Raw genomic sequence first — 21,580 nt, 5'->3', positions numbered from 1 at the left:
AATTGTTAATGGTCATGGCCTTTGTTTCAAATATAATAAGCCTAACGATGCTAAACGTCTAATCAAATAAAGTATTAAGCATGCAAGCACAACAAATCGTACTGAGAATCTACCATGGCCATAGGCTTTGTGGATTGCAAAAAATGTCAGATGTTCTTACTGACCTAGCAGCTCAACGATGCTCGTGTCGTTGTCAGTATCGATATCCTCGTCGGTATCGGTATCTGTATCTGTGTCTGTATCGGTATCTGCATCGGTACTGGTTCCGGAGTCGGAGCCGGGTCCGGATCCGGCCGGAGCCGACCCGGAGCCGCAGACACACGGTTCCGGAGGACTGGACGCCGTGCTGGGAGGAGCTACAACAAGCAGGCAGACACAACGCCGCTACAGACACAGCCGACTCGCACAGACAGCGCGCAGACAGACAGACAAGCAGTCACGTGGAGCAGCAGAGTGCTCGGCAGTGCGAATAAAACGGTGCTGGTGCCCCGCGTGTAACAAAACTGCGTGTAAAGGGTGGCCGGTCCAAGATAAGAGAAGGACATCAATGTCGAAACAGACTAAAGACGTGATGTGCAAACTGGCTACTACCCGAAACAATGCATAAAGGAAACACACATCCACCAGAAATGTGTAAAGAAGACTTACTGGGAATAGTCGCAAAGTACAGCTCCTCCTCGTATCGGGCGTCGTCTGAAAAAGAGAGCATTGTAAGATAAAGTCAAATTGATAACATTACACTTATTACATTACAGTTGACTAATTGCATTCACGGATAACAGCATGTTTATCTAAATGCGGAAGCGGGCAGTGACCGCTGGTATTATGTAAATATTACCCAATACGGATGAGCCAGCCTGTTTTATATAAACGTTACAGCGGCTCGGAATATATCAATAATAATGATACGACGAACATGTCTGGTTAGATTAATAATTATGACTTCAGACGATTCAAATTATATAACTACCGGACAATTAACGATAAACGAGTCTCTAAAACAGCCAAATATTTAAGAAGTGCTTCAGGTACTTCACCAGAGAACAACGGCGACCCAATGTGAGACGATGCCCTTTGTGACGTTTTCAGAATTCACACGCATGACTTGTTTTCCTGGTTAAAACAGCAGCATTTCTCAGCATACTTATATGAAGCGGATAGTTGCACGTTTTGTCACAGGCCTAACTAGGCAACAATGTTTACACCACTCTCGCTGTGAGCGATAACATAATGTGTCCCACATACCGTGAGTAAGTACGTGCGTGAAAGTTTCGGGAGACATACTAACTACATGCTGTTCACTGTTCAGCCCAACATCTCGCATCGTATCGCCATGAGAATGTGATCAAGTCCCTTTGTGCCGGTACTCGAGGTATGCGGTAGCGGTGGCCTGATTCTGATCGTGGTTATGTGTGTGCTCCGCGTGCAGAGTGCAGTGAGCAGCCGGTCCAGTCGGCGGTCAGTTTGTGTGGACATCTCGCCAGCCATGTGTGAGCCGTCCGTCACGATCAGCCGTTAGTATGTGTGTCTGTCGTATGTATACATCGCCCACTCGACTGAGCAGGGGGCTCATTCATCAGCGGAGGGGGACGGGGGGCAGGCGCCGCGGCGTCCTCAGGCGACACTCACCTTCAGCGCAGTGCGGGTGGACGCCGTGACTGACGTTCTGCACCACGGCCACGCCCTCGGGCCAGGCGGGCGAGTCGACGGGCGCGCACCGCTGACCGGCCGCCTCCCAGCCGCAGTACGGGTCCTGCAGGCGCACGCAGTCGGCGCAGCGCAACGCCTTGTCGCCGCACCGGTGCAGCGGCAGCGCGCGCACCTCGTCATCGGTGACGACGATCAGGCGCGGCGGCGCGTCCGACTGGCGCGAGACCAGCAGGTTGGTGATGGCCGCGCCGCTGGCCAGCACCTCGAGCTCCTCGATGAGCACGGGCTCGGCGCGCACGGTGCCGGAGCCAGAGGCGGCGTTCACAGCCTTCAGCACCCGGCCGTTGTCTGACGGAAGAAGAGAGACATCAGAAACCCCAGGCGAGACAGACTGCAAAGGGACATTTGGGACTGGTTACGGACATCCATCGAAACGGCAGGCAGTGATGACAGCTGGTTGGTAAGCGTAACATAGCTGCCACGGTACACCATCAGCAACAGCTTACAGGATCTCACTACCCATGAACAGTCGTGCACAGTAGACTGAACACATTGAATACCATTTGCAGTAACTGCAAACAGCGGCAGCCACTACTGCCGGCTGGCCTCTGCAGCACCCTGCCGCGTACGTGACACCACAACACTATCGCGCCGCTCAAGATAGCGTCTAAATCTGGACGGTGCATTATTTCTGTCGCCGCACCTGGCAGTGACCGAGGTCGGCTAGCGCGGCGGGAAGGGGACATGTAGCAGCGCGGCTGCAGCACACTTGGAACAACCGTCCGCCCCGCAGCGGCGCGGTGGCCGCCCCCTGCACGTGTCCCTCGGGTTAGCGCCGAAGCGGAGCGCATGTGTTGGTGGGAAGTCACGACCGCCGACCGCAGTTCCCACGGTGGTTATGAGCTGAAGACAGTCGGAGATCTATCCCACTGATGTCTGCCGGGTATCTCCGGTTACAGAGCAGCCCACAGACCCCAGGACAGTGTCCGAACGCTCACCTGTTCCGATGAAGAGCACATCGTAGAGTGTTCCGTCGGCAGCCGGCACCTGCGGGTCCACGGCAATCTTGGTGAAGCGGTGCCGCAGGCTGGTGCGCGCCAGCAGCGGCCGGCCGTGCAGCGACGGCACGGCGCCGTCCATCAGCGGGTGCGACTGGATGAAGTTGAGGTGCGCGTCCGACAGCTGGCGAGAGTCGTTGACGCACAGGCCCGGACGCGGACTGGGCACCTGCGAGTTCTTGAGCGGCAGCCAGTTGGAGTTCATGTCCTCCTGGTGCTTGAAGGCGCCGGCGAACGTGTCGACCAGGTCGGCCATGCGGAAGGCGCAGATGGCCGAGCCGGGGATGCTGTTGACGGGCGTGGTGAAGACGGCGTAGAGCACCTCCTCGGGCCGGCCGCCGTACACACCGCTTTGCACCGTCGAAATCGACTCTGACGACGAACAGGGGACGCGGACCGGTCAGTTACGGAGTCGGACGGACCGCGCCGCACAGGGGGCACCGAAGGGTCACATGTCACCTACCGGTATCTCGGATGGCGTCAATGTTTACCCGGGGGCTCCGTGTGATGCCCAACACATTGCCGCAGACTCGCCCCCTCCCCGGCGGTATTTAGCGCACTGCCGACCATCTCTGCTCGGCACCGAGGTGACGCCGACTGCAGAGGTGAAAATAAACACGACGCTAACGAGTGAGTGCCACGAGAGCTCCACTGGCGCCAGCCGTCAGCCCCTCTGTCGGGCGTCTCACAGAGAACGCATACCGGAGAACGGATGGGTATTTAATTTAGCAGGCTCGTTCTCCCGTCCAGACGACTTAGCAGAAGAGGCTGCAGCCCATGGGAGCTTTAGTTCTGAGCGAGACCCGACATAACGGCCCCGTGTGCTCGTTTCCCACGGAGTGTAAGACTTTTCTGGCGGTCGCGCGGAGCTCTATTTCCTCTCAGGAAGACGAGGAACAGGAAGATGGTTTTATGGGGCCGCAATTGTCCCACTCGGACCGGGTCGCTGATGTGATCACCGCGGCAGAGCGAACCCGCTTTGCTGCGTCGCTGCCTGACGGGGCTCCATGAGTCGCAGCTGTTAAATTATTCATTGTCCTTTATTGATGCATTACTCACCGTCCGCACGCTCGGGACGAAACTTAACGCCAAAAGTTTGGACGGCTGAATGCAAATTTAACGCCGACTCCAATGCGGTTTTAAAAGGCCGGTGATAAGACAAAGTGCATGGAGGCCGACTCAGCGAGACGGCAGATGGGCTAGAACGGTGATGGAAGTTCGCTGCGGGACGCTCAATGCTCAGTTGCCACACCACGATGGTGACATCGCAACTTCAGCCGCTATTGATCTGCTTGGAGAGCCTACGAGTGTGTTACATAAACGGATGTTGATGAGACAGTCATGGTCACAAAAACATTAGCAATAACTGCGGTTCGCAACGCTTATAGCTTCATAACTTACGTTACCTATTGATAGAAATGGTCATCACGGAACATCATTTAGGACAGTTCTTGCAATAATGAGAAGAAATGATCGTTTCTTAGCATTGATGTGAATTAAATCAGCAATAACATACTGACTAGATGTGGGAACAACCCCTTTTCTAAAATTTGTATGGCAGTTTTGATATCAATATTCCATTACATCCATTCAATTACCTTACATAAGCATCATGACCACCAGCATTGAGCCCCTAATGATACCTTGCAAGTCTAGCACTGCGGGCCGGTCCCCATTTTCCTCTGATGCTAATCAAGACCGGTCACGACAAACTGTAGAATGGCTCCACTCACGGATTTCGTCGAAGTAGAAGGGATAGTCCCCGGGGATCGAGCAGTTGAGTCGCGACTTGAGGAACGACGTCCAGCTGTACCTGTGCTTGTACGAGCCGCCCTGGTCCTTCTTGCAGACGCGAGCCACGCGGGAGTACACCCTCTGCGGAGAAGGCACCAGACAGGGTGATCACGTGATCGGATGGTCAGCATTAGGCGCGGGACTAGCAGCAAGATCTTTGCGCCGGTCGGCCGCCACACGTGACCTGGTCTCTAATGCACATCAATCGTGACAGGCGAGGCTGAATGTGAGTCAGTAACGTGAGACGGTGAGACAGTCTCTGACGGACGGCTATTTTTGGGCAGATGGCGGCAGGGCTGACCACTTCGTGTTGGTTAATCCGTGCCTCAGCTCGTGACAGGTGACCGGTGACAGGCGGGCAGACGGTCGGAGCGAGCGTGACAACCGTGCAGTGGTGGACGGGCCCGTCCGTGGCCCGTCCTGTCCCAGTCCCGTCCTGTCCCAGTCCCGTCCTGTCCCAGTCCCGTCCTGTCCCAGTCCCGTCCTGTCCCAGTCCCGTCCTGTCCCAGTCCCGTCCTGTCCCAGTCCCGTCCTGTCCCAGTCCCGTCCTGTCCCAGTCCCGTCCTGTCCCAGTCCCGTCCTGTCCCAGTCCCGTCCTGTCCCAGTCCCGTCCTGTCCCAGTCCCGTCCTGTCCCAGTCCCGTCCTGTCCCAGTCCCGTCCTGTCCCAGTCCCGTCCTGTCCCAGTCCCGTCCTGTCCCAGTCCCATCCTGTCCCAGTCCCGTCCTGTCCCAGTCCCGTCCTGTTCCAGTCCCGTCCTGTTCCAGTCCCGTCCTGTCCCAGTCCCGTCCTGTCCCAGTCCCATCCTGTCCCAGTCCCGTCCTGTCCCAGTCCCGTCCTGTGCCCCCTTATGTCCGTCCTCTCATGTGACCGTCCCGTTCCGTCCGTGTCAGTCCAGTCATATTTCTGACCCGTTTCGTCCATTCCGTCCTATATCTGTCTCGCCCATAGGTCCCTTCACTTTGTACCCCGGTCACATCGGAACCGTTGACACGAACGCACCCGCCTGTCAGCTCGGCATCACAAAAAACGACTGCATGAGCGCCCTGCGATTGATTCGACTTCTATTTGAGCGTGCCGTGTTGAGACTGACAGCCGATGGCAGCGTTCGGTTTTCGACAGAAGTTGCGCTGAGCGCAGCGCTTGAGCTCCTTTATGGGCAGACCAAGGGCGGGCGTTACAAGCCTGGCCGGTGGCGGTACATACCTGCCTGGCCGCGATTCCGGAATTTCAGCAATGTCGGGTCCGGTACCATCACGTGACCCATCCCCACATGTGCAGGCAGGGACTTTGACGAAGTGGGGTGCATTTTTATGGAGCCAGGCTGCTGCTGGCACGGGCAGGGCGGACCGTATGCACTGCAGGCAGGCAGCGGATGCCGTGCCTCCTGACATCACCACAAATTCGGACATACCTTTCCGCAGTTGATGTACTCGACGGCCGTCTCTCGGAAGAAGAAGTACACGTGGTCGCCGTAGTCCATCGAGCCCACGAAACTCGGAGCTGAAAACGAACAGGACATGGGCTCAACCATCACGCCAGCGGACATGGCGCTCGATACGAACGCAAAAGGCGACCACCGCGAGCATTGTTTCCGAGTTTTGTGGTCGCAGTATCCAGCTGCTCCTCACGCCAACCAGCCGGGCGCAAAAAAAGCCCCGTCGTTCACTTTCATAACACATAGTTGGCCTATGTACGGAGCCAAATACAACAGCATTTTGCGACTGGCCGAGTGTGCGTCCTTGGCGGGCTGGTCGGAGTCGAATCCGCCTGTCGACGGCTGGGAGGAAAACAGGACGGCACGGCGGCAGGACGGCCGCCATTGTCGGCGCCGCATCACGTCATCCGCGTCAACACGTCATCCACGTCATCACACGGCGGGAAAACGGGCTGACGGGGGTAGGAGACGGCCTCGCTAGTACGTAATCTCTAACACACGGACGGCTGGAAGGATCGTGAGTCGCATTGTGTCTGTCCAGAGCGTATAGTACGTGTACGTGCTATGCAATATGTAGTTACAAGCGCCGCATTTTGACGATCTCCATCGAATGTAAGTAATTGCACAAGCTTTGTGGTTCGTGAGTTAATTAAAACAAGTTTCAAAAACAGTTAGGCACTGATTTTGCATAATGCAATGATAAATATGAGAGATAATACAGGTATGTTGAATCAATTGAAATCCTCGTAATTGTTGCGACTGAGCGTGTCACAGCAATACACGTGATTCCCAGTCCGGTTCCGAGGCTTAGTCAAACGGAATGTCCGATACAGCGCGCTGCGGATTCGAAGACAATGCCGATCAAACTACCACGCCGCGCTGGCGAGCGACACAAGCCGAGATGATGAAGTTGTCCGATTGACAGCCTGCGCGGCCGGAATTAGTGGATGACGACATCCGCTGCCACTTGTCGGCAGGGTCGAGAGGACGGACGGCGGCTGCACACCTGAGACGGAGCGCTTCTGGCGACCGGCCTCCACCGCTCACACCGGCAGGTGGCGGCTCCCACCGCACTTCCCGCTCCTCCACGATATTACAGCGAAATTCTGTGGTCGATTATATGAGGAGCCGCTTTCCTAAGAAATCAGGGCGCGGTGCCGGCGGTCGGTGCTTCTCCCCGCGCGTGGTAGGTCCACTCGACCCGTGCCCCAGTGACACAAAACCATGCACGACCATCTACCACGATCAATGTCGATCGTTCTTTGTCCAGTGGCACGGTCCGATGAAATGGCATTGGACAGAAATAAATCGTGCGTGACGGTGGTGTCAATACACGCGTATTACGTGTGAATACGGTGGGCGTTGGATGCGGCGGCGGACGACTATCCGTCATCGGTGAATAGTCGCCGAGCTCGCCCGTCGGGGTAGCTCCGCCTGGGGGCTGGCAGACACTGTTTACCCCTACTGAGCCCGATATAGCCACGCCGGCTACCGTCAGCCGTTTACACGGACGGGAGTGTAAACAGGCGGCAGACACCCGCACCTTCCGCCAGAATCACCCCCCACCCTCGCCCCGCCTCCGCCCTCGGGAACGCCAGCAGCGCTAAACGGAAGAAAATGGATACGCTAAAGATGTGTTAACTGTTAATGAAAAATGCATGAAAAATGGCTCAACTGATGCTTAAATGAAAAAGTAGCAAAACATTTCCATCGAAAATGGAATTTAAGACAAATTGCAAGGTTGGACTGCAAAACAGAGAGGTGGATCGTTTTAGTGAAGTTCGGAATCATTTTGGACTGAGTGATCGCGGCAGACAAACGTTCAGCGATCACCGCAGTCCACTAAAGCAACATGGTGACCGTGGTGAAAGGCCTGCTTTATTCCCTTCAATAGACGGCCGTTTATATTGCAGCGGCCTCCAACGAGCGGCGGCGCAGCGATGAATAGAAGTGGCGCGTCGCAGTGGCGTTTTTCACAGGGCGGTCAGCGTCGGAATGTGGGGCCGGCTGATGGTGTAATGGCGTCATCGGACCACAGACGGCAAACATCGTCCCTCATCGGCGGCACTTAGTTAATCACTCGCTCGGACGAGCTCCATATGGCATGCCGAGGCGGCGCGGACCGAGCAGGGGAGGGTTTCAATCTTGCCGAGCGATGAGTGTTTGTGGTACTGGTGGTGTAGTAGCGACTGAACGGCAGACCATAGACAAGACACTGTCCCAGTGTAACGGATCGTGACCCTGATCCCAGCCGGCTAAATCGGCTTATAACGGTCTTTCCTCTGCGGTGAGCTTTCATATCCTTTGCCTTTGAAAAGGCAAAAGCTGATGTCAAAGCGGGACAAATGAATTCGGGTATAGCAGTACATAGATAGGTACATGCAGCCCAATGCACTCAGTAGATATGTTGCGCGCAATCATACAAATCATATTTTCAGGTGCAATAACTCCAGCAGAACGGTTTCGATTCGGCACAAAGGCAGAGCGTCTGTAGAGAATCATCGTCGACGACTCCCTGTCCAGAACTGTAAAATGTAAACGGTGATGGCGATCAGGGGCCGTATTCACGTCGATCATTTTCGTAAGAATTTTCCAAGTTTGACCCACTTCTTAAGTAATTTTTTAATCACGTGAACTCCGTCGATAAAAACTTAAGAAGTGTCGACGTGAATACCAAATTATACTTACGAAAGAAAATCGACTTACGAAGTCGACGTGAATACGGCCCCAGTACTATGAAGATGCCCCTAGTAAAGCCCTCTTAGACGGTCCCCATATACCACTCCCCGTTCTGTGCCGTGCTACCCACGTCCACGTGCCGTCCCACGGGTCACGGGCGGCCGGCGCCGTGGCACGTGCCTCCGCGGCCCTCCTTTGAAGTGGGGCACGTGCATGGGGCGGCTCCGACCGATGACCTTCTACTGTTCTACGTCAGCCGATTTAGCTAGCAGACACACGTTCTGGGTAAACCCGCGACTGGACTGACCATGAGCGGTGCGACGGTGGATGTGAGCGGTGAACGGTGGATGATGAATATAAAATGGTGGGGTAGACCGTGAACGGTGGATAGAATAGACGGTAGTTGTTCGATGGTAGATGGTGAACGATAGACGGTATAGACGGAAAACGGTATAGGGTATACATAGACGGTAGAAGGTAGATGGTAAATAAACGATGGACCGTAGGTACATAGACGGTAGACGGCAAGACAGTACGTAGTAGACGGTAGATGGTAGAAGGTAGACAGCAAGATGGAAGATGGTAGTGGTAGACGGTAAAGGGAGCTTTATCTGGAGCATCCGACATATTTATCGCTAAGCATTCGTTATCGCGCAGTTTCGCTCGACCCAAAAGACCGTAACACTATAACAGTAAACCAAACGCCGTATCAGCGCCAACCGCCCTTAACTTCACTATAGGTATCTCTACTGCGACCTTTCATGGGGGAAGGCTAAGAAGAATGTGGGCCATGATTGCATCTGGCTCGAATAAGCCCGTGGGAATGTTCCACTTTAGGAGCGTATGAGCCATTACATCCTCTAATTTATGGGCTCATTTCCCCAGTTCATTTCTGGTGATAAATCTGTTTGTGTGGATGGTCGGTGGCCGCGCAGGTATTCTGTTGCCAGACTCGGTCTGTTGGGCCCGTTATTTACTGCAGCTGCTGGCACATGACGGGACTGGACGGTACACGGGTACAGTGGTACACGAGTACAGATGGTACTGGGGTATAGTGGTACACGGGTATTACCGGCACGTAGGCCCCAAGAGGCCGGCATGGATGGTGTGTCGCACTCGCTCCTACGCGACATTTTTGCATGTGCTATATGCATTCATGCAAGGGCGTGTGTAGGTGGGCAGTGGGCAGTGCGCGACCTGATCCATACCGCCGGAAACCTCAGCTCCTTTTTAGGAATCTCCACTGTGCGTGCCGTGCAAAATGGGTATCGATACGCCTCTGTAAAAACCTTGCACCGAACATTTACCGTCCAGCTGCTTCAGTGGACGTGTGCAGCTTGGGGGGGGGGGAATTTAGCTATTCATCAGCATTCCCAGAGCCGAGCAGTGCCACGGGACGCCGCCGAGGCAGTTCCGGACATTCGCGTGTGCGGGTCGTCTGAGCGGTAAAATGCGCAGCATGCCTGCCATTCTGATGGTCGGCACGACGCAGGGTTTTTGCGCAGCCCCCGCCCGTGGTGGACTCGACCAGACGTCATCGCGAGCGCCGCCGACGACGAGCGCCGCTCGGGCCGCATCGGCGCTCGAATCCGTGATGGGGATCAGGCCGACATACCGGCGCGCCGCCAGTTCCGACGAATCGCCAGGTAAATCTGGCGCGCTCAGGTGCTAATACACACGGCACAACAAATCAGTCGCACGTCGATTCACGCCAGCGAGGGAAAAACTCGGCGAGTCGTGTCAAACGGAGGCGTGAACATTGATGGCGGTGCAACAAATCGATGTCGACGGCGCTGGTCGATGAAGCGACAGTGCAGTCTGCTGGTGACATGTTGACTCTGACCGTAGGTCCAGGTGCGAGGTGCTCCATAAATTATGACCTTCATAAATTGCTCGGTGGATACTCCGGGACAGAACAATTACCGGTGACGTGATGATAGACATGCAGAGGAGACATATAGCTACGTATTGTATGTGAACATCAAGAAACAGGCGCTTTGTGTTGATATACACCATAGACTGAGCTTACCATTGAGTTGTTTGAGCTCCGACTGCTCTGTGCGCAGCGGATGGCGATAGATGAGCGGATCAGAGCCAGCGAAATCGGCCACCGTGCCAGTAAACAGCTCCCCGTCTGAAACGTGCACGGATGGTCCGTCAGAACGTAAAGCAGCGACCACTTGAGCATAGCCTCACAGCAACGATTGCAATCGTAAGCTCTGAGGTTGCAATCGTAGCCCCTTAGCTGAAAGCCATCGTAAGTCGTAACCATTAGCTACCTACCAGTCGAAAAGAACAAACGAAAGTTAAAACCACGGTGACTATAAATAGTAAAGACCAACAGCTCAATCACGAAACAAATGATGATAATAGCGAGAAAGGCCGACGCTTTGCGCAACAGAGCCGATCAACAGCGCAAGTGGCCGCATGCCTCTGTGTCCATCGCTCTTGAGTGCCGTGCTGCAATGACATGAGCATGGCTTGCAGATCCGCGGCGGGATACCAAGGGGCCCGGCGACTCAGATTAGCGCTTATTGCGCCGCGGAGAGAAAGTGTCTCTGAGAGAGGTGAGCCGTGAGTTGAGTCGGCGTCTTTGGAGAGCTGGCTGGTTACACTGGCCGAATCTTCAGGGTCAGAGGTAGAGCCACGGGAGAGAGAGAGAGAGCGAGAGCGAGAGCGAGAGCGAGAGCGAGAGCGAGAGCGAGAGCGAGAGCGAGAGCGAGAGCGAGCGAGAGAGAGAGAGAGAGAGAGAGAGAGAGACGCCGAGAGAGAGAGAGAGAGAGAGAGAGAGAGAGAGAGAGAGAGAGAGAGAGAGAGAGAGAGAGAGAGAGAGAGAGAGAGAGAGAGAGAGAGAGAGAGAGAGAGAGAGAGAGAGAGAGAGAGAGAGAGAGAGAGAGAGAGAGAGAGAGAGAGAGAGAGAGAGAGAGAGAGAGAGAGAGAGAGAGAGAGAGAGAGAGAGAGAGAGAGAGAGAGAGGAACTTACCGACAAATGTGACGGTGCTGTTGTGTTTTGGACTGTACGGACAGATGCCTCGAGCGTCCCGCTCTCTGCCGTCGGGAACGTAACCCAGCTCCTGGGAAGATACAGCATCGTAAGTACCGGACCGGGGTAGTTAAAGGCACACAGGTAGACTAACAGAGACAAATATAAACCCTGCATGTCACACTGCTACACTCGCACTGACACATTCTCAGCAGCAGAAGTGAAAACAGTACGCTGAAACGGCATGGATCGCCCTTATAACGCCGCTATACTCGAATCCGCCGAACCAGGCCGGCCCCTGGGGACTGGCATGCCTCCGTACGCAGAAGTGACCCAAACTGAGGCCCACAGAGACGCGGTTTGCAGCTGGGAGAGTAAACACGGCTGGTGTTATCTGCGAGGTCAGACATTGGCCTGCGCTGCCGCGCCACGAGCGGGAGGCCGCATGGAGCCGACCCACTGCGGTCACCAGTGGACCGACAACCGTGCCCCCACACACACCAGATATTCAGACCCATGAAATGGTAGATATTCTGGATAGTGGATACCGAAGGCAGACGTTGCACTATGGCATTAAAGTAAATATGAAAAGTACTGAAGACTGATTTATTGATACTGAATATTCAAAACGCGGATCGACGGATGTAGTAAACGATATCGAGATGATGCCACGTCATTAGGTATATTCTGTAGCAGCCCAAACACATACCGGGTTCTTTTTATAATTGCGGCACTTGGGCTTGTAGGAGTTGGTGCCGCACACGAATAGCTCTTCGTCTCCCCTCTTCGCCAGCACACGGATGTAGTTGTGGCACGCCTCCTGCAGGGTGAAAACAAGAGCGGAGAGGCGTGAGACACAATACACAACAAAGTGGGCTTTCAAAAATTCACGAGACATATAGAAGCAGCTCGTGTGTCTTTATGTCAGCGATACACCAGGCACGTCGGCATGAGGCCACACACATGACGTGGTCGATACAATACAGCTAACGAGCACACAACCGAACACTATAGAAGGTGCTGACGTACAATGCAGGGCTCAATGTCCCGCTGCCATGTGGTGCAGCGAGCCAACAATGTGTCGAAACAAAGCCTGCCGTCGCCGTGAATGGTATCGTTTGTCCAGCGACACTGACACGCCGCTAGTGACACTGACACGCCGCTAGTGACACTGACACGCACGCTGGCCTACTGCGGCACAGGCCGCCCGCTGTGCCGCAGTGTTGCGCCTATAAATATCGTCAGTGGCTGCAGCAGGCCAGGAGTATTGACACGTGGTCATGAAGAGCGGGGCTGAACGAGAAGGTATAAGAGCTGCAGAGGAATTGGGCAGCCCAATGTGGAGACCCAGCAAGGGATCAAGAGACTGGAGGCCCAGAGAATTAAGAATGCGGTCAGGGAGCCAATTCGGAAGGAAAGGGAGCTGGGGAGCTCAAAAGGTCACTGAGGGTCCAGGCAGCGGTTTAGGACCGAGAGCGTCTGTATGTCTGCTTCAGTAGAGCCTGCCAGTACGCCAAACACTCGAAGACTGCACGCTCAACACGCAGACTTGGCCCGCTAGCCCGCAGCTCTGAATCCCTGGCCCTTCAAGTTCAGACGGACGAGTACGACTTCGTGAGATTTCACTGCAGACGCAGTAGTATACACTGCAGCATACCTGATCCATAAAGTGTGAATTGGCCGACCGACCTGCCCCAGAGCCCGACCTGGCGCAGTGCCGACCTCCCATGGCGGCTGCGGACTAACAAGAACCGGCAGTAAAGCGGCAGGTAAAGCGGCGCAGGTACGCACCGAGCTGGCGAAGCGGCTCTCCCCCGGCCATTACCCACGGCCGTCCCCTCCGTAAACGTTATTTACGACCCTGTAAAACACTGCTGGCCGGCGAGGAAATGAAATAACGCACTACGGACCAGTTACGAGCAAAAACGCCGATACTGAGAGGGATCAAACAAAGCCAGAGATGGCGAGGAGAGAGGTGGTGACCTCTAGGAGCGGGCAGGCGAAGAAGGGCACCACGGATCGGCGGAGCGCGGTGCCGAGCCATGCCGGGGCGACCGACGGACGTCCGCTGTGCACAGGTGAGCGGACACAGCCCGAGCGGACGGTTCCCCTGGACGCGCTGAGAGGACTACCGCCGGCTCTGGGACCATGGGACCGACGCGATGGTCCGGGAACACCGACCGATCAGAGGGTGAGGACTCACGGACCGCCGGTCACAGTGAGCGTGGAGAAAGGTCGTTGGCACATCAGTGGAAACACTGACCCCGACCTCCGAGCTCAGAAGGAAACAGTTCAAACTCCAGTGGTCACCGCTCGTTTAGCCGGCGGAACATATACGCATTATCGATTGTTTATGGAAAAATGACAAACTGCAGGGATTCAGTGCGTACGAGTGAACTTTAGAGTCGCAGTTAGATGCAGAGGTTAGGGGCCACGTGATGCATTACCTCGTCGAGTCCCTTCATGATGCAGAGCTGGACGTCCTGTGGATCCGAGTGCCACTCGAGTCGCTCATCGCGCCGCTCCGTCAGGTCCGTCAGACTGATGTTGAACACGATGTTCCTGTGAGGGAAGACGGCGCTGTGTCAGACATTTTAAGAACTGCTTGTTTTGTGTTTGATGGAATTAAATACATGCAACGCAACAGATAGTCCAACACTCACGGCTCTGCAGGAAGGAAACAAAGAAACACGATTTGGCATAATCTTGCTCCGAGCATGTCTATTTGGCTGAGCCAAGGTTTCTAGTTGAGCGCTTTAGCTCAAATAGGCTATCGAGCGCCCTATTTGTTAGGACAGATTTACTGGATCATCGATCATTCATACATCATCAACAATAAATGCTTGCATATGCGCAATGGGCTTCTGCATCGCCATCGTATCAGTGTCCCCGAAGATGTGGTCTTGGGGGACAGCAGTCAGGTCACTGACGGATACAATTCAGCCCCGTAGGTCAGACTGAACCGCGCACGGACGCCGTTCACTTCAGCCCCAGGGTCCCCGACTTGAGACGCCTCGTGTTCTCGCCTCAGAAGATCGCTCTAATCATCCAGTCATCCTGGACCCCGAGTTATCCCAATACCTCAGCCCCCTGGGCTATCCACGGAACCCCTGGGTAAGTCCAGTCAAGATTACTTCACGTGAGTCCGGCGCCACGCGCCAGGGTCCTGCTCAGGCCGGCGCCGCGCGCGGCCAGTCGCCACGCGAAAAAAGCCGACCGGCTAGCATTGAGCGGGCGCTGAGCGGCGGCACCGCGGACCGGTTGGACCGGTCCAGCGCTGGTCCGGACCACACCGGTCCCTGGCGGGGGACCGGTGAGCTGAGCAGAGACCCGGCGGAGGCACTCGGACGGCGCTGACTGACAGCGGCCGGGCGAGATTCGAGTCTGAATCCCTGTCTGACGGCTGATTGATTACACCGGACGCCCAAATGGCAATGAGTAGCGGGCGCCAGTCGGTAGAAGGGCGGCCCAGAAGAGAGAGGCCGCCGCCCACGAGGCCGGGACACGCCCCTGGAGCTGGCCCGAATTCGCCCCCGGGCGATTACCGTGTAACGATGGAGATATGTCAGGTCCGGCGGCCGGCAGTGCTGCAGAGTTATAGCTCCCATCTCAATAATGACTCAGTAGGAAAATTAACAAATACATCAGGCCGGCAATTACTGCGGCGGTGTTCTGCAGTAGATGAAGCACTCAATACAGAAGTGATTACACGTCAACGTTGGTAAACCCGCTGACCCGGTGGTCGACAACATAAGCGTGGTCCTCTGCCTCCATGCTCCCCGTATACTTGCACAGGGAGTGCATGCAAATTGCAACCAAAACATGAATGATGAAAGCTGGCAAGAGTCGTGTTATGTGAAGTTATGTTCAAATTAAGTCAGAATGAACAAATTAAGTACCGTAAAGTTATTTTTTTGAGATTTTTAGGGCTATTTGAGACAGTGGGGCTATTTGAGACAGTACGGCAGTGGCTTAGTAAAATTGCTGTAAAATTAAAACCGTTTGATATTTTTGATCAATTTTTGCTTAAGCTGATGTGGAATTTTACAATGAATTCCATGGATAGGGTTTTTTGAAAATTTTGAAAAATTTTGAAAGAAATTTGGCATTAAATGAGAAATACAGAAAAACCACAATTTCAGTTATACGAAAAGCGCCCCTACCTGCAGCTTAACATGGTTAAAATTTTAAAACCTTGCAACCGAATCTATCGTTACTATCGTTTTACTTATGGGCTAAGCACATTTTACATGAATACATTATATATTGTTAGCGGTAGTAGTGATTGTGTAACCCGATGTCTCAGAATCCCGATGATACCCACCTCGTCAAACCTCAACGTATACCAAATACAGCTGATGATTGTGATCCCAAGGCCATAAAACAGGTGATATGATGCATCCTAAAGACTTAACGTCATCTGCCTAAGGTGTATCAAACGTTCGACCTAAGGAACACCGATGAATCGGCCATGGGCTCATGGTACTTTTAGCAGCAAGCAATATTTACGGTAACTTAATACGACCATGTGACGATATTAGTCACCTTTATCATGAATATGTGCAATGTGCATAAAATGTGTTTCATCAGTCACTGACGTGGTCGGTAATCGACCCATGTCTACTCTGGTTGACCATAAGCATTAAGCACCATTGAAGGTTATTTAACATACTTACTGTTAGGTGAGCCTTCAGTACGCGTACTTGATGCAGTGCGGTAACCGGCCATTCGATACAACAAGCAGTGATCTAGCAAAATCGGTATAAAATCAAAACCATTTGACCTTTTTCTGTTATTTCTTCACAGGTAGATGTGCAATGGAGCAATCGATCATGCATATCATTCATTCAACCATTTTGGAAACTGCTTTCCCTTTTTTAAGGCATTACGGTGCGTTTAATGCAGTAGCGAGCCTGTCTCAAATAGCCCCACCAACTTTCGGCCTATATGTTTTACGCCGCCAGACATAAACACAACAACTTTATTTGAAAATTTCACTATCGTTTACTTAGAAATAGTCATAGATAATCATCCTGTGATTTTTAGAGCTTAGGATCACATCATATTATGACAGCCCTAGCATAAAGTAATGCAATTTTTTAGCAGACGGAAATGCTATGTCCAACGAAAAACGAAAAATTTGATTATAAGGGTTATATAACTGTAGTTGAAAGAAATACTTTTTGCCAGAAGTATCAAAATTTAATTTCCAATCGCATGGTTTTAAAAGAATTATCCCTAGCTTGACCAATTTTCTTCAATTTCCTTGCAACTAAAACTGTCTCAAATAGCCCCACACTATGGGGCTATTTGAAACAGGCTTCAATTAAAAAAATAAATTTATGTATGGTTACTAGCTGAACCAAAATTGACCTATCTGAAAGCGGTTACAGAGAACTACGTTTTTCCAATTTACATGCTATAGGAAATATCAACCGTTTTGAAGGGAGAGTCCAAAAACAGTAAAATCCGTTTCAAATAGCCCCACTTTACGGTAACAACGTTCTTGACAAATGAATGAGACGCTGAACAAAGACGTTGAACATAGTGAAAAGCGCGTTATTATGGACTTGGGCGGATTACGCGACAGCTCCTCCGGGGGTTTTCAAGCGGCCGTTTCGGCTTCATATCTCTTTGGATTTTGATCCCCACCCTATAACCCTTCCTCTATCATCCCGCCCTTTCCCATTCCCACCGCCGCGCCGTGTCTGCCGGGAGCGGCTCTGGTCCATCAGTGGCACCAATCAGCGCGCCCAATACTGAGCGGGCCGGAGGAGGGCAATTGGACGACCTCTCAGTCCATTGTTCCTTCCTCTCCCCATTCGAGCCTGCATCATCACCGCCAAACGGTGCGCGCACACGCCACACGCACACGCACATGGTGACGCGCCGTCCATCCATCTGGTTGCTGCGGCGCGGCGGCGCCGGCGTGGGGCTTTGGGGCTCTGGCACAGGGCGCTGCCATGGACGGTCCAACGGCCGAGCCACCGCCTCACCGAGGTGGTCCTCCGGCCGACAGCGGGCTCATCTCGTGTTTTCTCGTACTGGCCCGCTAAGCTCAGTCTAAGCGCCCGGGCTGGGTGCGCCGCTAAAAGCTGGCTCGTGGCGTGCCGCGCTGTGTATGATAATCCCGGCCGGAGAGGAGTCAGCACGAGATGGCTGAGTGCACCGACCAGTCCGGCCCGACCAGCCGGTGGCTGTCGTTGTGCGACACATCACTTGACCCCAGTAAGACCGAGACCGAGAGACAGTCGAGAGACCGCCCGCGCGATGACCGAAAAATGAAACCGAGGGACAACCGCGGCCCGTGACGGCTGTGGAAGAACCAAGAAGCGACAGATTCATATAGACTCGACCGAGAGCAAGTCTCGGATGACTGAGGAGAAACTGAAGGATAACCCAAGAAGCGACAGATCCACCGAGAGACGACCGAAAGGCGCCTGCAGGTTGGCGACAGCTGTCTCAGAGACGTGTCGTTCACACGGGGTACAGCAGACGCGGTGAAGCGTGGCTACCGGTGACCTTTTGGTGACCCGTGCCATCAGGAGCCTCCCGCGGCGCCGTTCCTTCATACAAAGCCTCAGACCGCACATTCCACGAGCGCCGCGTGATTACACCAAACAGGTGTTCGATGGAAGCCCGACAGGTCCAGGAAACGTTCAGCCTGGCACCTCGTGACTGCTAAGCCGCTACATGAGAAACCGAAGCGAAACAAATAGATACATGTGGTGAAAACATGGCAGTACGGCGAATGAGGCGAAGTGGGTGAAACGATTATGATGAAACTCACACGAATCATACTATCGAAAACTTTAGTACCTATGCATTTTACAATATTTGGTAACATCCATGTGATATTGGTTAATCTTTTTATTAGAGTGTTGTTAAGCATTTAAACGTTACACCTCGGGATATTTACACAATCCAGTGTCTGAGCCAGCCATAGACGGTGGGTTCGCCGTTCTAAAACCTCTTACCTGGCGCCGATTAGAAGTGAATTGCCGTCCCGCTCCAGTAATTTGAAGTGATCGTTGTGCGAGAGATTGCCGGAAAACTTCAGAACGCTCTCCTCATCTGAAATCAGACCATCATCACATTAGTCAAACTTGCATAATAAGCACATTTACCGAAATGTATCGACGTTTTAACAGATTTAAAACGCATTAAACCGGGCATAAATCGCGTTAATAGCGCGCGTTTCAAAACACTGGCGCGCGTTCGGCGGCCGCCGGCTGCGTTCAGCGGTGTATTTACGCCGGTATTTGACGCCAGGTCTGTGATTACCGGCGGGGACGGGCGGTGTCCGGCGGTGGGCACCTGCCACGGACACCGGCTAATCAGGTCGGAAAGGCCGACGAGATGTAAGGAGTGGTCCTGTCCTGGGGGTAGGCGGAGACCTCGACCCAGCCCCTCCTATCGCAGCCCGGCGGCAGGACGGTCAGACGGCACGGTCATATTTACACAGTGGAATTCGGTCCCTGAAACTCATACACGCCGGCAAATTAACCCGCGCCCCGCTGGGCTATTCAGCCATATGCGCCCTGCTGGGGGGGGGGGCAGATTCTGCCCCCCCCCCTGTCTAACTTACGAACCAATGGTCGCAGAAAGACGGGGAAAACGGCAATCGAAAGCTCTCAACAAGGCGGATCTTAAGAGCCCAAATTTTTTTGCTTAAGTAGGTCAGAGGTCAGGTCAAGGTCAGGTCAAGGGTACAAAATGCAAATTTCTACAGTATCGGCCTTGCACCGTAGTTGCCGAAGAATGGACTGAGACTGATTGCCCATAACGTGTTCTTAGACTACCAAGACAATATTCGTTGCATACAATGTCATTCAAAGGTCAAGGTCAAGGTCAGGTCAGGTCAGGTCAGGTCACCAAAAACAAATTATAGAAAAGGGCATGTGTGACACATGTTTTATGGGTCATTTTACTCATAGAATTCAATAGGCACACTCAATAAGTGATATGTACCATCTCTGGATGAATTTCAGGTCGAGGTCAGGTCAAGGTCAGGTCAAGTGAGGTCAAATTTTGAAGCTGGTTGTTAAGGCCTAAAAAGGTGTCTATCTGATGCAGTTTTTCACGGCGAATCGAATGGTGCTATTTTTGTTTCCGTACAAGGTCTAGAACTTCCAAAAAAATCATTTTTCAAAATTTTTGTGTGTCGTGACGTCATAAAATTTTGAATAACTCCCACACTTTTTAACCGATTCTTCTAAAAATTGGTATGTAGGTGCACATAGACAACTTCTCTGACATATATTCCGGTTTTTTCGATACACTCAATATTTTGGATTTTATAATTATTTTCCCGAAAAAGTCAGTCTTTTGAAAAATTTTGGGCCAAAATCCAAAATTCTCAAAAAACCGAGATAGCCATTTGATAGACAAAGTAGAATCACGTATAACCTTTTTGTTACGTCTTGATTCCTTTAAAAATGAAGATGTTAGCGGCGTTTGAAATTTTGCCGTTTTTGAGGCGAAAATGGCGAACATGACGTCACTAAAACGTCAATTTCTCAAAAAAAAAATCCGACGGATTTCGCTCAAATTTTCAGGAAACGTGTCAAATTGATGTATGATAAGGTACCGAAAGTTTGACGTCGCTGGCGTAACGCGTTTAGAAGTTATTGGCGAAAAACGGGAGGGGGGGGCAGATTCTGCCCCCCCCCAGCGGGGCGCGGGTTAACACAGAGAGGCCTTCCTCGAACACATCAACGGGTGTCTGCATGCCTTTGAATAGAACTAATGGGGCCGGTTCTGTTTTGCATTACAAATGTGGTTTCAATGCATGGGTGGGTACTGGGTATGTTACCAGTTGGATACAGCTGCAGGCTAGACGGACAGATGGCTGGTTAGCCGAGAAGGCGCCCCGCTGTCTACCAGCCTGTCAATGAATGAGAGATGAGCCCTGACGTCGGCCGGCCCCTCCCGGAGGGGGAGGGGTGTCAGCTGTCATCAGGTGTGTGTCACTGTGATAGCCCTGACGTCACCGCTCACCGTGCACGGCTCAGGAAGCTGACAGGGGGCTCTTGTCCAGCTTAACAGGCGGGGACGGACCGAGCACCTACAGGGAGTGGCTGGGCGAGGGGCCGCCGAGGACCAGCCCCGCCGGGCAGCCATCTCACCGGCCAGCCCGTCCCGCCGGCCGCTCGCCGACCCTGACCGGGTTGCAGCCATGGGAACGGGCCTGCCTGACCCGGTTTGGGGTGGCCACGCGGCACCTTTTATGTTGGCGCTCGGCCGCCAATGACGGACCGGCCCAGGTGCCCTCTGATGGCCCGTTCATGGGCCGAGGATAGAGGAGGAAAGGATGGTTTGATGGGCGGTCAGGTGTCCCCTGATAACCGGTTTATTGGTAGCGCACGCCTTCGCCATGCAGCCAACAGCGTCTGGTGTCAAAATAGACACCACGACAGACGTGGACATTATTACCCACGAATCCGGGGAATTCTCACGAGACTTTTCACTTGCAGGCTACACAAACGCCTTGATTTGTGCACCATGACATGGCCGCGGTTTCTTTATTGCGAGAATAATGGATTGTTTGAACGATTTTGTGTATGTATTAGAAAGCATGCAGTGCACATGCCACCACAGGAATGCAGTAAGTACCGCTGTGCATGAGAATCAGAGCGCGATGTGGGCACCGGTTGGCGTGGGCGACGGCAGTTTTCCTCGGTCCACCGGGCGGCGGCCGGCCGTCTGAGTGCATGGCCGAACTGCGGACAGGACGAGGGCGTGGTGTCTGAAGATGACTGACCACTGACCAGCATGACCAGACTGACGAATTGTCTGGAATTCTATGCGCTCTCTATTAGATGCACAGAAGCTCGATCATTTTAAATCAGCCTCCATTCTAGCAGTACCGCTCCACTCCGCTCCGCGCTGGTTGGATAGGTCGTGGTGGCAAAGCCAAAGATGATTCATTAGACACGTTGTCATCTTTGATGAAGGACTGGTGGAGATATTATCAGAGT

General features: G+C 53.3%; 1 protein-coding gene across 1 annotated transcript in view; it reads right to left on the bottom strand.

The window, feature by feature from the left end:
* LOC122373703 (semaphorin-1A-like) overlaps window positions 1-21,580 on the bottom strand; it is a 59,236-nt gene that overhangs the window by 3,380 nt on the left and 34,276 nt on the right. Inside the window, exons 2-12 of the mRNA XM_043352017.1 lie at window positions 18,578-18,674; window positions 14,048-14,162; window positions 12,310-12,420; window positions 11,601-11,691; window positions 10,647-10,751; window positions 5,915-6,003; window positions 4,442-4,583; window positions 2,649-3,080; window positions 1,630-1,998; window positions 649-693; window positions 165-356 (exon numbers count right to left, since the gene is read on the bottom strand). Of these exons, the coding sequence (XP_043207952.1) occupies window positions 165-356; window positions 649-693; window positions 1,630-1,998; window positions 2,649-3,080; window positions 4,442-4,583; window positions 5,915-6,003; window positions 10,647-10,751; window positions 11,601-11,691; window positions 12,310-12,420; window positions 14,048-14,162; window positions 18,578-18,674 (1,788 nt within the window). The remainder of the gene's footprint in view (window positions 1-164; window positions 357-648; window positions 694-1,629; window positions 1,999-2,648; window positions 3,081-4,441; window positions 4,584-5,914; window positions 6,004-10,646; window positions 10,752-11,600; window positions 11,692-12,309; window positions 12,421-14,047; window positions 14,163-18,577; window positions 18,675-21,580) is intronic.

This window comes from Amphibalanus amphitrite, unplaced genomic scaffold, assembly GCF_019059575.1.
Source record: "Amphibalanus amphitrite isolate SeventyFive unplaced genomic scaffold, NRLGWU_Aamphi_draft 001538F_arrow, whole genome shotgun sequence".
Lineage (NCBI taxonomy): Eukaryota > Metazoa > Arthropoda > Thecostraca > Balanomorpha > Balanidae > Amphibalanus > Amphibalanus amphitrite.
Note: the sequence above shows the minus strand (reverse complement) of the source record. Positions and strands in the feature narration are given on the sequence as shown.